The sequence below is a fragment of the Pogoniulus pusillus genome, unplaced genomic scaffold (genome assembly GCF_015220805.1).
Source record: "Pogoniulus pusillus isolate bPogPus1 unplaced genomic scaffold, bPogPus1.pri scaffold_63_arrow_ctg1, whole genome shotgun sequence".
NCBI classification, from domain to species: Eukaryota; Metazoa; Chordata; class Aves; order Piciformes; family Lybiidae; genus Pogoniulus; species Pogoniulus pusillus.
In genome coordinates, this window is record NW_026974713.1 from 4,649 (window position 1) to 20,629 (window position 15,981).

At 50.6% G+C, this 15,981-nt stretch overlaps 1 protein-coding gene across 1 annotated transcript; it reads right to left on the reverse strand.

Moving 5' to 3' along the window:
* Window positions 1-2,175: 2,175 nt before the first annotated feature.
* On the reverse strand, window positions 2,176-14,104 carry LOC135174406 (gastrula zinc finger protein XlCGF8.2DB-like). The gene is made up of 4 exons (XM_064141686.1): window positions 14,076-14,104; window positions 12,021-12,158; window positions 11,171-11,223; window positions 2,176-4,265 (listed from the first exon to the last, which is right to left on the reverse strand). Exon 4 carries the CDS (start codon window positions 4,233-4,235, stop codon window positions 3,201-3,203), a length of 1,035 nt encoding a protein of 344 aa, XP_063997756.1. The 5' UTR covers window positions 4,236-4,265; window positions 11,171-11,223; window positions 12,021-12,158; window positions 14,076-14,104; the 3' UTR covers window positions 2,176-3,200.
* Window positions 14,105-15,981: the final 1,877 nt, after the last annotated feature.

The following is a 15,981-nucleotide window of genomic DNA, read 5'->3' on the forward strand; positions in this document are numbered from 1 at the left end:
GCTCAGCTTTGCTGAGCAAATAGTATACGCCCCCAGGCAGCATTAAGCAGCGGGGAAAACTCTCTCTCTGTATACAGTTTGAATGTTTGCTAGTTATTAATAAGTTTCTGTAGATAGATATTCCCATAATGTCTTCATAACTATATAAAGAACAATTTAAGATTAAAGTTCAGTGGTTGGGGGTAGCGAGAGTTGGAATATTGGAGTTTAGTATATATATATATATATTTATAAATATCCTCTCACATTAATTAATTTCTCCCCTCCTCCACAACCGGCATACAAACAATCCCCCTCCCCGTGACAACTGTGTCTTTAACCCCTAGCTCCCTGCTATTGCCTCTGGAAAAGGTAAAACCCTCACTTATAGCCTGTTTGTTCCTGCATCTCTCTCGTCTCCACACTACAACCAGACCTACAACAGCAGCCAAAACCACCAAGTTCACACATATTAGGCAGGCTACTGGGTAACTCAGCTCTTCCTAATAACTCCTAGTCTCTGACACCAATGTCACATACGGCACACCCTCAGCGACATTCCAAAACCCTAAAACATTCCTAACAACATCTCCAACCTTCATTAGCACAGCTTTTACCGAGTCCCAGACCATCTTAGTGAAGAATGAACACACCTGGTAGTGCACCATAGCTGTAAAACACTGCTGAACTGATAAAGTCAGAATTGAGGCAATAATAGGCCAGAATATATCAAACAACTTCATTTTTCCCTGAAAAAAACAAGCCAAGATCGTGCCCCACGTTGGGCACCAAAATTAATGTCCTGGATTAGGGCAGATCCCCGCCCCAGGGAGAAATAAACTCACCACAACACAGACCCCTTTTTTTGAAAGTCAGGGAAAGATGAAATTGTATTTTCTTATAGTATAACAATGTAAAGAGAGATAATAACTAGAGAAGGAAGAAAAAAAAACAATACAATAACCTTAAGGGAGGTGGGGGAGGGGTCAAGTGGCGGCGAAGCAGCAGAAGCAGCAGTAGCCAAAACAGCAGCCAGGGAAGATAGGCGAAGCTGAAGCAGCATAAGCCAGTGGGAGAAGGGGGAGAACAAGCTGTGCTTCTAGACATTAAGCTCTTGATGCTCCAATGAAATTATATTAATTTAGCTATTGTTGCCATTTTATGGCCTATCCCTGGAGTGTTCATCTTCCCCCTATGTCTGAGCTAGAGAGTCAGCTCAAATGGTCACACTTCTTTACACCTAAGAATGAACTCCCCTATGGACTCCAGACCCTAGATGAAGGAGAGGAAGCCTGGAGCAGGGAGTACTCCCCACTGGTCAGTGCACACTGGGTTAGGATCAGTTACACACATTGAGCATTCACAAGTCCCTGGGCCCTGATGGAGATGCACCCAAGGGTGCTGAGACAACTGCCTGCGGTTGCTGCTCCACCACTCTCCATCATCTTTGCCAACTCGTAGCAGACAGGAGAGGAGCCTGAGGGCTGGAGCAGAGCCAATGGCACTGCAGGCTTCAAAAAGGGCCAGAAAGAGGTTCCAGGGAACTACAGACCAGACAGCCTCACCTCCAGCCCTGGAGAAACAATGGAGCAGCTCCTGCTGGAGGGCATCTCAAGGCACTCGGGAGAGAAGAAGCTTATCAGGAGCAGCCAGCATAGATTTACCAAGAAGAGGTCAGACTTGGCTAGCCTGATAGGGCACAGACAGACAGAGGCTGCTCAGCAAGTTTGCTGCTGACACCAAGCTGGGAGGCTTGGCTGAGACAGCTGCAGGCTGTGCTGCCATCCAGAGAGACCTGGGCAGACTGAGAGCTGGGCACAGAGGAACCAGGTGAAGTTCAACAAGGACAAGGGCAGAGTCCTGCATCTGGGGAGGGATAATAAATTGCAGCAGTCCAGGCTGGGAGGTGATCTGCTGGAGAGCAGCCCCAAGGAGAGGGACCTGGGGGTGCTGGTAGAGAACATTCATGGCACAGCAATGTGCCCTGGGGGCCAAGAACATCCCCTGGCACCCCTAAAAAAAAACCTCTGAGATGTCCCTGAGACTACTCTCAGCAAGAGACTCTTAAGACTCCTCCAAGAACCTCTCTTTGACCTCTCCAATCTGGGAACAGGCCTCCAGACCCTAGGGAACAAATGCCCCCAACATTTGGGCACTGTGGGCAGCAAGGGCTAAAATAAAAGCCAAAAGACAGGATTTGGGTCACTGTGGGCTTTTATTGACACACCTGGGCACGGGGCAGGAGGGGCTTTACCCCAGGGACACACAAAGCATAGGGGGAAAGAACCAGACAAATCCCTGCACAGCTCAGCCCAGCTCCAACAGCAGCTCTGGCTGTGCTGACTCAGCACTGCCATGATTCTCAGCAGCACTGATTGGTGCTCAACAGGGCAGGAGGTGTTGGTTCCTGCTGGAGCCCCCAGCCTCTGAGAAATGCATCTGGAAAAGAGGAGATTTTGGTTCAATCTGCTGGAAAGGCCTTCTCAGGGTGAGGGTGCAATAACCCCCACAGACCCGGGCTGGGACTATTTGTGCTTGCCCTGCAGCATGGCTTGGTCGCCAGTGTGGGTACAGTGGTGGGAAGTGAGAGTGTGTCTGCGGGTGAAGCTCTTGCCACAGTCAGAGCAGGTGAAGGCTTCTCACCACTGTGGACACGACGGTGCTGGGTCAGGGCAGAGCTACAGGTGAAGCTCTTGCCGCAGTGTGCTAGTTTGAAGCAAGCTGGAATGTTTTGGTAAAAGAACTAGATAATGGGCTGTGAAAAATGAAAACAATGGTGATGTCAACTTCTCTCACAGTCACGCTGAGAGTTCTGGGAAGAAGAAGAAAACATTTGATAGCATTCTCCATTTTGTCTCTCACTTTGCTTCTGGGCTTTGACGAAGCTGCATCTCATTAACCTTGCTGCCACTTACCTTGCTCCCTAACCTCTTGGCTGCACCTCTCTGCTTTCTGAGAACTGGGGTAAGGTTGAGAGGGCAAGGGGAGGTGTTGGGGTGGTTTGAGAGCCCCTCCTGGGGACTCAGGTTTCTGGGAGGGGAGTTGTGCTTCTGTATTGTTTATCCTTTGTATATTTCTGTATATAACTGTATATATTGTGAATAGCTGCTTGTATATTTGCTGCTGTAAAACAAATAGCTTCATTTATATTCCTGGAGTCCCTTCTGAGTTAGCTGGGGAAAATACAAAGTGGGGGGGGGGGCAGGTAAGAGCCTAAACCATCACACGCAGTCAGAGCAGCTGAAGGGCTTCTCACTGCTGTGGACACGATGGTGCTTGGTGAGGGCAGAGCTGCAGGTGAAGCTCTTGCTGCAGTCAGAGCAGGTGAAGGGCTTCTCACCACTGTGGACACGACGGTGCTGGGTGAGGTGATAGCTCTGGGTGAAGGTCTTGCCACAGTCCCTGCAGCTGTAGGGTTTCTCACCGCTGTGGATGAGTCTGTGCTGGATCAACTGTGAGCTCGTGGTGAAGCTCTTGCTGCACTCTGCACAGGGGTACAGGTGCTCTCTGGTGTGCGTGCGGCGGTGGATGGTGAGAGTGGAGCTGCGTTTGAAGGTCTTTCCACAGTCCCCACAGCTGAAGGACTTCTCAGTGGTGTGCACACTGCCGTGCTGGGTGAGGTCAGACTTGTGAGTGAAACTCTTGCTGCAGTCAGCACAGCTGAAGGGCTTCTCGCCCGTGTGGATTCGGCGGTGGACAATGAGGTGTGAGTGCTGTGTGAATCTCATGTCACAGTCAGCACAGCTGAAGGGCTTCTCGCCCGTGTGGGTTCGGCGGTGGGCAATGAGGTTTGAGCGCTGTGTGAATCTCTTGTCACAGTCAGCACAGCTGAAGGGCTTCTCGCCCGTGTGGGTTCGGCGGTGGACAATGAGGTTTGAGCGCTCTGTGAATCTCTTGTCACAGTCAGCACAGCTGAAGGGCTTCTCGCCCGTGTGGCTTCGGCGGTGTTCAATCAACCTGTAGTGCCCTTTGAAGCTCTGCCCACACTCAGGACACTGAGGCAGCTGCTTGACTGGCATAGAGGGGGCTGAGAGCAACTCAATCTCTTCTTCATATTCCTCCTCCTCATCATGGTCATCTTCACCCTGAACATCATCCTCATACTCAACATCATCACAGTCATCATTCCCCTCATTATCATTCTCTGTCTTGAGATCTTTCTCCTCATTCTTCAGGCTGCACTTGGTCTGCTCCATCTTACTCTCTGGGCACTGCTTCTCCTCCCAGCTCTTGTCTAGGTCCTTCTCTGAGGCCATGTTAGTGGAGCACGAGGTCACTGCTCTTACCTAGGGAAAATGGAAGCACCTGACCTCAGCACCTCAAACCTTGACATCCTGCCTGGGACAATACAGCTTCTGACACCTCCCAACAACCAACATTCAGCTGAGGCAAAGAATGCAGAGTGGCCCTCAAACCCTCACTTCTTTCCACACAGAGGGGGCAGATCTCCAATGCCTGTGCTGAGATCCTAGGTGCTGGTGGAGCGGAGACGCTCTGGTCCTTACAAAGTGATCCCAGCCCCTTGTTTGCCAGCCCTGGGCTGTCGGCAGGCAGGTTTCTGCTCCAGGCCCTGCTCTTTGATCCCTCCTGCTGCAGACAAGAGGCAGCAATGCTCACCCAGGAAGACCAAACAACCTCCAACCCTCTCCCGCCCACACTGCACATCCCAGACCCAAACACAACCTCCTCCCAAACAACTGACTCCAACCTGCCTGGGGGGCCCCCAGACTCCTACAGCAGAGGATGTCCCTCACAGCCCCAGTGGCAGTGAAATGTGGGGGGTAGGAGGCTCTGCAGGGGGTTGGGATGTACCACATGGATCAACAACAGCCTGGAGTCCTGCTGTTGGCCCCCACTCTGGGTTCTTTACCTGATGGGCCCTTCCCAGGGGCAGCTCTGCAAACTCTGCTCTTTCTCAGCACAGAGGGACAGGGCTGCTGCAGAGAGGACACAGTCCCTGCCAGACACAACCAAAGGCCCCAGAAGAGAGGACTGACCTGCAAGGCATGGCTCAGCACTGCCCAGGACCATGCAGCAGAGATGGGGCTTGGAGCAACCAGCTCCCAAGACCAGCACCATGGGCACAGCAGCCAGGTAGGGCTGCTGAACAAGTGCAGACTCAGCTCCTGGCCCAGCACACAAACACCAGCAGACAGTGTTGTGGAGGGCCTGTAGGCCCGAAAGCAGGCTTATTTATGCCTGCTCTGCCTGGACATGTGTCTCTGCCCATGTCAGGGGTAATCGAGCAAATAGGATCACAACAGACTCGGGCCATAAAGTCAGTTGCCCAGGACACCTGATTGTGTAAGTCCCCACACACTCAGCTCATGAGTGCCTAGTGCTGGACCCACGTGATTCCCATAGTTGGACTCCAGGCCTGTGGGGTTTGCCTAATATGGTAAGGTTTGGCTGACAGCCAATCGGATTGGTCATTCAAGTGGCCAATGAGACCATTAACTCTTGGCCCACATTTAATAATAGGGGTGCACAGGCTCACGTGCAGTCTGCCCCACATTACTTGTGGCTCTGCCACATTGCTTGCTTGCCTCCTGCCTGCATACTTCCTTGCACCTTTATGCCTGCCTTTCTAGGACTGCCTGGTGTGCGCCACTGCCACAAGCTGCCAGGAGCAGACCCACTTGTCTGCCTTCGATCAGTCTCAATAGCCAGCATTAGACCTGTGCTCAGACTGCATGGAATCCTGCCTCTGCACATGGAGCTCCTGCCTATGAATTCCCTGGACAGAGCATCCAGAAGGAGCCAGCAGCATAAGGGCAGAGACTGTAATTTCCCCTGAAGTCAGAGGATTCCAGCCTCAAAGTCCACAGGCAGAGACCCTGATGAATTGGACACTAGGCATGGGCTGTGATGTAGCCCCGGAGGGGGATTATTGATTAATCAGAATGGTGAGAAAACACTTGAATGCCTCTGCAATTTCTTTAATTTCTATTGCCTCTGCCATAGAGCAGAAAAACAGCTTTTAGCCCACCCTTGCTGGGCAAGTAGTATATGACCCCAAGGGGCATTAAGCCGTGGGGAAAACTCTCTGTTAATAGTTTGAATGTATGCTAGTTGTTACAATAGTTAAACTTTGATATATATATTCCCATAATGTCTTCACAACAGTGTAGAACAAATATTAATATTACAGTTCAGTGGTTGAGGGTGGTGAGAGTGGAAATATTGGAATAAATATATGTTTTTTTATAAATATGCTCTCGCATTAATTAATTTCTCCCCTTTGCCACAACTGGTGTAAGTGGCAGAATCCCCCTCCATGACACTTAATTAAATTAGAGTCAGTAATTAAAAGAGAGTATGCTAAGCACCTGAGAGCTGAACATGTTCAATAGTTAATATAACGGAATAATACAGCAAGAGTTGTTTTGTCAGTGCATGAGCTGTGATTTAAGGTTCTTTTCTTGGTTTGGGTATCAGAGTATTTTCCAGCAGCTCCAGGGATCTGAGATTTTCTTGGTTTTCTTTGCTTTTCCTCAGTAATAATTTAAAGGTTTCGTTTCCTTTAGTTGATATATTTTTTAAGTTGATAAACAATATAGTTAAGGCCAAGAGTTTATAACAGGGATAGTATAGGATATAGGGGTAGCAGAGGATATTTTTTCTTTGTGTTTTTTTCTTCTATCAAGGTAGCATTACAGGATAAGGTTCATGTAAAAAAATTAGAGAAAGAGGGAGAGGGAAAATTCAACAATTCGTTGATTACATCACAGAGAAATTCACCCTAGAGGAGGCCAATGGATTTGTTGGCCTAGAGAATGAATGGGCTTGGGATTGTTTGATGGATATCAGCTTCTGATGTTCAGAATGTGCTAGTTTGAAGCTAGAGTGTTTTGGTGAGAAGAAATTCGATTGCAGGCTGTGAAAAGAGAACAATGGTGATGCCTACTTCCCTCATAGGCTTGCTGAGATGGATAAGAACAGGAATCAAAACATAGATAAGACACTACTCCTGCTGGGGAGCTCTGAGCTGCATCTCTCTAACCTCACCCTCCCTTTCTCTGACTAATCCACATTGCTTCCTAACCCCCTGGCTGAACCTCTCTTCTTCCTTGGGACTGAAGCAAGGTTTAGAGGGGTAGGGGGAAGGTGAAGGGGTGGTTGGGAGCCCCTCCTGGGGACTCAGGTTTCTGGGAGGGCTGTTGTGTTTCTGTATTACCTTTTACCTTGTCTATTTCTGTATATACCTGTACAGACTGCAAATATCTGCTTGTACATTCTGCTAAGCTGTCAATAATAAGCTTCATTCAATTTCCAGAGCCAGCTGACTCCAGTCTGGGTGGTTTCCAAAGTGTGGAGGGGCAGTGAGCCCAAATCATCACACACAAGTTTTTTGGCAGTGAGCAGAAGCCTTGCTCAGATGGCTGTGCACAGAAATGTACATAAGATATGGTTGGTGTACAGGTTTTGGTCACGCTTTGAGTTGGGTATTTCGTTCGACCTCTGTTATTAGGGCCAAACCCACTCACTGGCAAAGATGGGGAACAACTGTTTTGCTAGCAGTGTTTAAAGCACTGTGGGTGTTACCTGTTTGCAAAGGGCCCTGCAAAAGATGAGAAATGCTGCCTTCAGCTTAAAACAAAAACAGCAATTGTGGGAACGAGGTCTGTATGGATGGAGTCTGAACAAGCAGTGCTGCAACACCCACAGCTCCACTTGTCAGCCGTGGATATTGTTGCACTGTAGGCACTGCAGTTACAAAGGGTGGGGAAGTGTGAATAGATTTGATCAGGATTTGCACTGGCAGTGTCCAATTTGTCAATATGGCATAGAAAGTGGCACTGTGGAACTGCATCTTGAGGCATTCCTGGGAAGACCTTTATCAGAACTGCCAGGAGCAGTAAACAGTCCTCATGGTTCTTGGGTATTTGCAGCCCCACAGCATTTCACAAATGCACTGAGCTTAACAGAAAGTCCAGAAGTAAGGTACAGGGCATAGCTTTTGTTTCATATTCTAAAGGCAGTAGCTCTTAAAAGTGGCCTTGGCAGGCTGGCAGAGAAGAAGCTAACAAGGGTCACATTGTTCCTTCCATGAGCCCGTAGAATTCCCCTCTCTTTGTTATTAAAAAACAATCAGGCAAGTGGCACTTGCTCCATGAGCTCAGGAAAATTAACAATGTGATGGAACCTATGGGGGCTTCACAACCTGCCCTCCCCTCCCCACCTATGATCCTGAGACATTGGCATTTGACTATTATTGACCTTAAGGATAGTTTTCTCAACATTCCACTGCATCCAGATGCTGCTCCTAAATTTGCTTTCTCGGTTCCAAGCATGAACATGCAAGCCCCGTGGCAAAGACAGCAGTGGGTTGTACTGCCTCAAGGGATGAAAAACAGCCCTAGGATTTGTCAGTGCTATGTGGCTAGGGCTCTCAGCAAGGTACCAAAGGAAATACCTGAAGATTTGCTATATCATTACATGGATGATCTCCTTGTGGCAGCACAGTACCCAGAGATCATGGAGAAAGCTGTGGCCCTTGTCATGTGCACTGTTGTTAAAGCTGCTTTGTGTATTGCACCTGAAAAGGCTCTAACATTTTTATCCACCTGGGGGACTACTCATGTTACAGGCATCCCTCATTCCCCCACAGGGCAATCGATGATTGAACGTGCCCATCCAACACTTAAACATCTCTTGTGACAGCAGAAAGGGAGAATGGGGGCAGCCACCCCAGAAGAAAGACTACAAAAGGCCTTGCACACTTTTACTTCTTTAAACTGTTCCCTCATGGACAATACTCCCCTGATCATCAGGCACTGCAATGCCAACGACTCCGCTGAGAAAAAGGAGAAGCCTCCTGTTATGGTTCCTGACTTAGAAGCTGGGAGAACTGTAGGCCTGCACCCATCAATAACGTGGGGCAAAGGGGATGCTTGTGTCTCCACAGGAAAAGGAGCCGGTGGCTTGCGGCGCAGAGCGCACGGCCACATCGAGAGGGCCTGTCGAACACTGAGGACTGAGCCTTCACACTGCAAGTGGAGTCCCTGGCAAAATGTCACTCCCAGAAGGGAATTTTGTATTATGCATCCTCTGTACTTGTAAAAAAAATAAACCTTTCTTCTGCCCTTCCCCTTTTCTTTGCACAAAACTCATGTTTGGATCACCCTTGCTAATGGAACAGGACAGAGCTCTCTGCTCAGCTACTGCATCCCCGGAGAACCCCTTTTCAACATGCTTGTTGCAGTGTATGCAGAAGGTGACAGAAGGCTCTGCAAGGATACTTTTTGTACAACACAAAGGGGGAAACGTTGGGAATGGTAGGACTTTTAGTGCTGACGTACCAGACCATAAGCCACAGGTGCAGAAGGTATGAAGGGGAAAAGTCCTGAGTTAACAGAGGGTCGAGATGACCTTAAGGAATGTTGCAGCAGACAGAGCTATGCGGAACATGAGCCTGTGGTTTCGTTAACCTTGGCTTATCCAGCTGCTAACGTACGAGGTCTGTCTCCATGAGGTATGTACTGAGGTCTGTCTTAACGACCAATTAGGATGTGGCACAATCTTTCAGCTTGTATGTTAAGGTGCTGAAAGATCAAAAAACAGAACTTGCATCAAGCTGCTCTCCACATCTCTCAATCACAGCATGGGATGGAGCTGGAGGTGGGGAGAGTCAGACTGGAGGTGAGGAGGAAGTTTGGCAGCATGAGAGTGGTGGGAGCCTGGAATGGGTTGCTCAGGGAGGGGGTTGAGGCCCCATCCCTGGAGGGGCTTAAGGCCAGGATGGATGAGGCTGTGGATAGACAGAGCTATGGTGGGGTGTCCCTGACCATGGCAGGGGGGTTAGCACTGGATGGTCCTTGTGGCCCCTTCCAACTCTGACTAATTCTATGATTTCCTGCACATACATTTCTCAGCTGGGCCCTGATCCTGTGCCCTTTTGGGGGGGACAAGGCCTAATTACATTGGTGTAAGACTGGTGTCTCTCCCTCTCCCACACGGCCTAGAAGAGAGGCCAACTCAACACTCTAGTGTCCAATTTTCTATGCTGTCTTGACAAACTGGGCACTGCCAGTGCAGATTCTGTTCAAATCTATTTACACTCCTCTACCCTTGTAACTGCAGTGCCTACAGAGTAACAATATCCACAGCTGACAAGTGGACCCATGGGCATCACAGCACTGCTTGTTCAGACTCCATCCATGTAGACCTCATTCCCACAATTCCTCTATTCCTTTTAAAATGAAGGCAGTGCTTCTCCTCTTGTGCAGGGACCTGCACAGAAAGGTAACAAACACAGCACCTTAAACATTGCTAACAGAAACAGCTGCTCCCCATCTCTGACAATGAGTGGCTCTGGCCCTTATAACAGAGGGCCAACAAAATACCTAACTCAAAGCGTGACCAAAGCCTGTGCACACAACCACATCTCTGCACACCTTTCAATTTCCTGCCACAGCCATCTGAGCAAGACTTCTGCTCACTGCCAAAGCAGGCTGCACATAACGAGCTGGTAGCCAATCAAAAGACCTGTGAGCACACACAAACAAATGCATGAACAGATATAAGGATGCAAACACATTCATGCCCTAGGCTAACAAATCTCTTTGGCCTTCTCTAGGGTGAATTTCTCTGTGGGATGCAACCAGAGAATTTTCAAATTTTCCTCCATCTCTCTTTTCCCTCCTCTCTCCCTCTTTTTGTTTTGTTTTTACATGATCCTTATCCTACAGTGTTATCTTGAGATACACAAAAAAACAGGAAAAAATATCCTATAATATCCCTACCACAAACTCTTAGTCTTAACTACATCAATGCTAGAAATTGATAAACTAAAAATTAAAAACACTGAATCAGTACTGAGAAAAAAACAACAAACCAAAGAAATCCAAGAGGCTGTTACATTCCACAGAGCTCTCTGAAAACACCCTGGTGCCCAGGAAAAAAACAAAAAAACTTAAATCAACCATCACAAAGAGAGAATCATTAACTTACACACTTACCAAAACAACTCTTACCATAATACTCCATTAGTGCAACTACCAATTACTTAACATGCCATATTTTAACTACCTAAGCCTTATCACCATCACCCTGCTAAAATGACTCCAAAACTTACTGATATTCTATTACAGTGAACAGCTACTTAATATCTTATCCAGTAGGCTCTAAAATCTATTACAATCAGAAGCTAAAAACATCATCAGGATTTTAGTCTGCAAAAGGCTCTCACAAATGCACTCTGTCCCTTTAAGAACGAAGCACTGCTTCTCCACAGAAGATACACTGCCAGAAAGAAGAAATAGAAGGAGTTGGGGGGGAGGGAGTGAGCCCTGCTGCTCCAGCAGGCAGGGAGGTGTGCAGGTGAATCCTGTGGAGGATACACCTCCCACAGCTTCCATGGATTCCACTGACAAACTGGCCCCTCCCTCGGCCTGCGACCTCACCCCTCTGTGCTCCAAACCCTCCATCTCTGCAGCCGAAAAGTGAGCTCTCTACGCAGGTGGAATTGAGCCACAGGCACCTCAGGAGATGGTAGTGAAGCACTCAGCACTCCTATGGCATTCGGCTCAGCAGCAGCTACCAACACAAGCCTCTGATTAGGGTGAAATTCCAGCTGTTAGCTGCTGCCTTTGCAGTTCTTTCCCCTGTCTGCTCCTTAAGGGCACATTTACAGCCCCCTCTGGAGCCCTGGCTTCTCAGGTGCTGAATGATCGTTGGTTTGGCACAGCAAAAATAGCTTTGTAAAGTCTGACTGCCCCAAAGGACATCTCTCACAGAGAGCTTCAGAGAAGCTTTGCACCACTGTTTCTTCCTCACCGATCCTCCTCCAGCATCAGATTTACAGCCTGCTCCCGATGCTTACCACCCCCATAAAGCTTCTCCTGCTTTTGCCAGACCTCCACTGTTGAACAGCTGCCTTAAGTCTCTTAGATATCTCCTCCTTTGGCTCCACAGCAGGAACTGCACTAAATCCCCCTCCTTCAGGGGTATCTCCCTTCTTCACACAGGCTGCATTAACGTTTTCACAGCAGCTCTTTCCCATTTCTCACCCCTAATGATTTCTGGATCCACTACCCTACCTCTAATGTAGGCCTGGCTCCCTTCACCAGCAGGCCAGAGCCCTGCTTCCTCCTGCCATCCGCTGCCAGACTCTTCCTCGTCCCGAGAAATCACGTCGGGGGTCACCAGGTGCCAGGTGTGCTCCTCTCTCAGAGTCCCTGCAGGGAAACCACTCTGACATCACCTCCCACCAACGTGGTGGAGAGGTCGATGCCCCTTATGGAAGCTAAGAGTGATGCTTATACAGTGGCTAATACAAGGTGTACAATTCTGACAGGTCACACAGCACAACATGGGCTGTCCACAGGCCTAGAGGCACAGCTCACCCATCGGCCCCCCTCAATCCCCCTCACGCAGCTCAGCTACAGACAACTCAAGGTTCTTTTCTCCTGCAGCTGTGCTCCCTTACCAGAACAACCTAACCTTACCCTTCCTGCTCTCCTTGTTTCACACTGCTCAAATCTGCCTGAACCCTGACATGCAGAGGTGCAGGACAATTCACTGCTTTCATCTCCTCAAATGCTGACAGATTCTCTTCAACATCTCTCTGGGTGCCATGGGCAGAGGCACTGAGTGCAGCCTCAGCAAGTGGGCTGACCACACCAAGCTGTGGTGTGGGACATGGACAGGCTGCAGAGCTGGGCTCAAGCCAACCTCAGGAGGTTCAACAAGACCAAGTGCAGGCTCCTGCAGCTCGGACCAGGCAATGCCAAGCACCAATCCAGGCTGGGCAGTGCCAGGCTGGGGAGCAGCCCTGACAAGAGGGACTTGGGGGTGCTGCTGGAGGAGAAGCTCAACAGGAGCCAGCAGTGTGCACTTGCAGCCCAGAAAGACAAACAGAGCCACAGCTGCAGCAGAAGTGCAGCCAGCAGGGCCACAGAGGTGATTCTCCCCCTCTGCTGAGACCCCACCTGGAGTACTGCATCCAGTTCTGGAGCCCCTGGGACAAGAGGGATGCGGAGATGCTGGAGTGTGTCCAGAGCAGGGCCACGAGGATGCTCAGAGGGCTGCAGCAGCTCTGCTGTGAGCACAGACTGAAAGAGTTGGGGCTGTGCACACTGGAGAAGAGGAGGCTCCCAGGGGACCTTCTTGTGGCCTGCCAGGAGCTGAGATGGGCTACAAAAGAGCTGGGGAGTGACTTTTTAGGCTGCCAGGGAGTAACAGGACTGGGGAGGATGGAGCAGAGCTGGAGAGTCAGAGTGGAGATAAGGAAGAAGTTCTGCAGCATGAGAGTGGTGAGAGCCTGGAATGGGTTGCTCAGGGAGGGGGTTGAGGCCCCATCTTTGGAGGCGTTTAAGGCCAGGATGGATGAGGCTCTGGGCAGCTTGATCTAGGGTAGGGTGTCCCTGCCCATGGCAGGGGGTTGGCACTGGATGGTCCTTGTGGTCCCTTCCAACCCTGACTGATTCTATGAATTCCTGCACATACATTTTTTCAGCTGGGCCTTGATCCTGTGCCCTTTCTGGGGGAACAAGGCCTAATTCCTGCCTGACCATACCAGACCCTTCCCTCATTCACAGCACATCCATGGCCCTGCTGTCTGTGCTGCCCCACGGCCCTGGGTCCCCCACCTCTGCTGGGGTTGGAAGGGTGGAGTGGGAAATGTTGTGGCTGTGGAAGCATTCAAAGAACAGGGATGAAAGCAGGAGCTCAAGAATGGAAGGTCCTGAGACTAAAGGCCAGGAGGAGCTGGAGGCCTGAAGGAAACAGCAACAGGCCAAGGGGGAAGGGTCACATATGAGGGGTGGGGAAGGACCCTGTCTCCTCCTAACACAGGAACTGATGAAAGGGGACAGAGGGAGTGAGAGCTCAGGTGACTCCTGACATGCAGAATGGGGTGGGGTGTGTGGGCAGGAACCCCAAGGGCCAGCTTTGGCAGTGGTGGATGTCAGGAGGTGTCAGGGGACTGTCCTGAGCCAGGAAGGCTTTGCCTCTTTGTGCTTCCAGCCTCAGTTGCTGCCTCCACCCTTGCAGGTAGGAACCAGACAGAGCCACACAGCTCCTTAACTAAGACCTCCCACCCCCTGCAGCCTTCACCCTCCATCTCTCCCATCCATTACCCCATCTGCACTCACTTTCTGCCCTCTCAGACTCCCCAGGGCCCCAACAAGGTCCCAGGCTCAGCCACACAACCAGCATGGCACAGCAGAGGGACCTAGAATAGAGCACCCTGCAGAAGAAGAAGGGGGAGCTCAAGTGGGCAAGCTGCAGGGCTGGCCCAGGGGAACCTCCTGAGCTTCAACAACAGCAAGTGCAGGCTCCTGCACCTGGGCTGCAACAAGCCTCACAATCAGCACAGCCTCGAGGAGGAGCCAACAAAAAGCAGGCCTGAAGAAAAGGACTTGGGGTGCTGGGGGACAAGGAGCTGGACAGGAGCAGGCAGTGTGAGCCTGCAGCACACAAGGCCAATGGCAGCCTGGGCTGCAACAACAGCAGAGGCAGAGAGCAGACTCTGACACAGTGCTCTGCTGACAGCTCACCTGCACTGCTGCATCCAGCCCTCGAGCCCTCAACACAGCAACCACATGGACCTGATGGACAGGGTCCAGAGGAGGCCATGAGAATGATCAGGGGCTTGGAAGAGCTCAGCACTGAGGACAGGCTGAGGGAGCTGAGGGTGTTCAGCCTGGAGAAGAGAAGGATTCAGGCAGACCTTCCAGGGCCTCAAGGGGCTACAAGAAGGCTACAGAGAGACTGCTCCCAAAGGCCTGCAGGGACAGGAGGGCAGTGGCTGCAAAGCAGAGCAGAGGGAGATTGGATGGCAGGAACAAGCTCTGCATCAGGAGGCTGCTGCAACACCTCAGGGTGCCCAATGAAGGAGTTGAGGTCCCAGCCCTGGATGGATTCAAGGTGAGGCTCAACAGGGCTTTGGGCAGACTGATCTAGTGCAGGATGTCCCTGCTGACTGCAGGGGCTTGGACTCAATGACCTCTGCAGGTCCCTTCCAACCCAAACCATTCTATGGTTCCATGCTTCTAAAGGCAGCCTCCAGGGAGAGGCAGAGGAGGAAACAGAGCAGCTGCAGGAGGACTGCTTTCCTACAGGCCTGCCTTGGGCTGTGTAGCAAAGCAGCAAGGAAGGCCAAAGCCCTCTTGCAACTGAAGCTGGCAAAGGAAGGAAAACAGAACAAGAAAGGCTTCTTCAAATCCATCAGCAGGAAAAGGAAGAACAGGGAAGGTGTGGGGGCAGTGCTGGACCAGGAGGCAGCCTGAGAACTGAGGGTGCAGAGAAGGCAGAGCTGCTGAATGCCTTCTGGGCTTCACTCTTTACACCTCAGGCTGAACTCTCCTATGGACTCCAGAGTCTGGATGAAGGAGAGGAAGCCTGCAGGAGGGAGTGCTCCCCACTGGTCAGTGCACACTGGGTTAGGGTTCAGTTATACAAACTAAACATTCACAAGTCCAAGGGCCCTGATGAGATGCACCCAAGGGTGCTGAGACAACTGCCTGATGTTATTGCTCTGCCACTCTCCATCGTCATTGCCAAATCAGGGCAGACAGAAGAGAAGCCTGAGGGCTGCAGCAGAGCCAATGGCACTGCAGGCTTCAAAAAGGGCAAGAAAGAGGTTCCAGGGAACTACAGACCAGGCAGCCTCACCTCCAGCCCTGCAAAAATGATGGAGCAGCTCCTGCTGGAGGTCAACTCAAGGCTCTTGGGAGAGAAGAAGCTTATCAGGAGTAGTCAGCATGGATTTACCAAGGGGCAGTCATGCTTCACTAACCTCAGAGCATTCTATGATGCCATCACTGAATGGGTAGATTCAGGGAGAGCAGTGGATGGAGTCTGCCTTGGCCTTAGCAAGGCCTTTGACACCATCTCCCATGACATTTTAGTGAGCGAGCTGAGGCAGTGTGGGATGGAAGAGCAGGCAGTGAGGTGGGTTAGGAACTGGTTGCAAGAGAGAGTGCAGAGGGTGCTGAGCAATGGTGCCAGTTCCAGCTGGAGAGCTGTGACCAGTGGTGTCCCACAGGGATCAGTGCT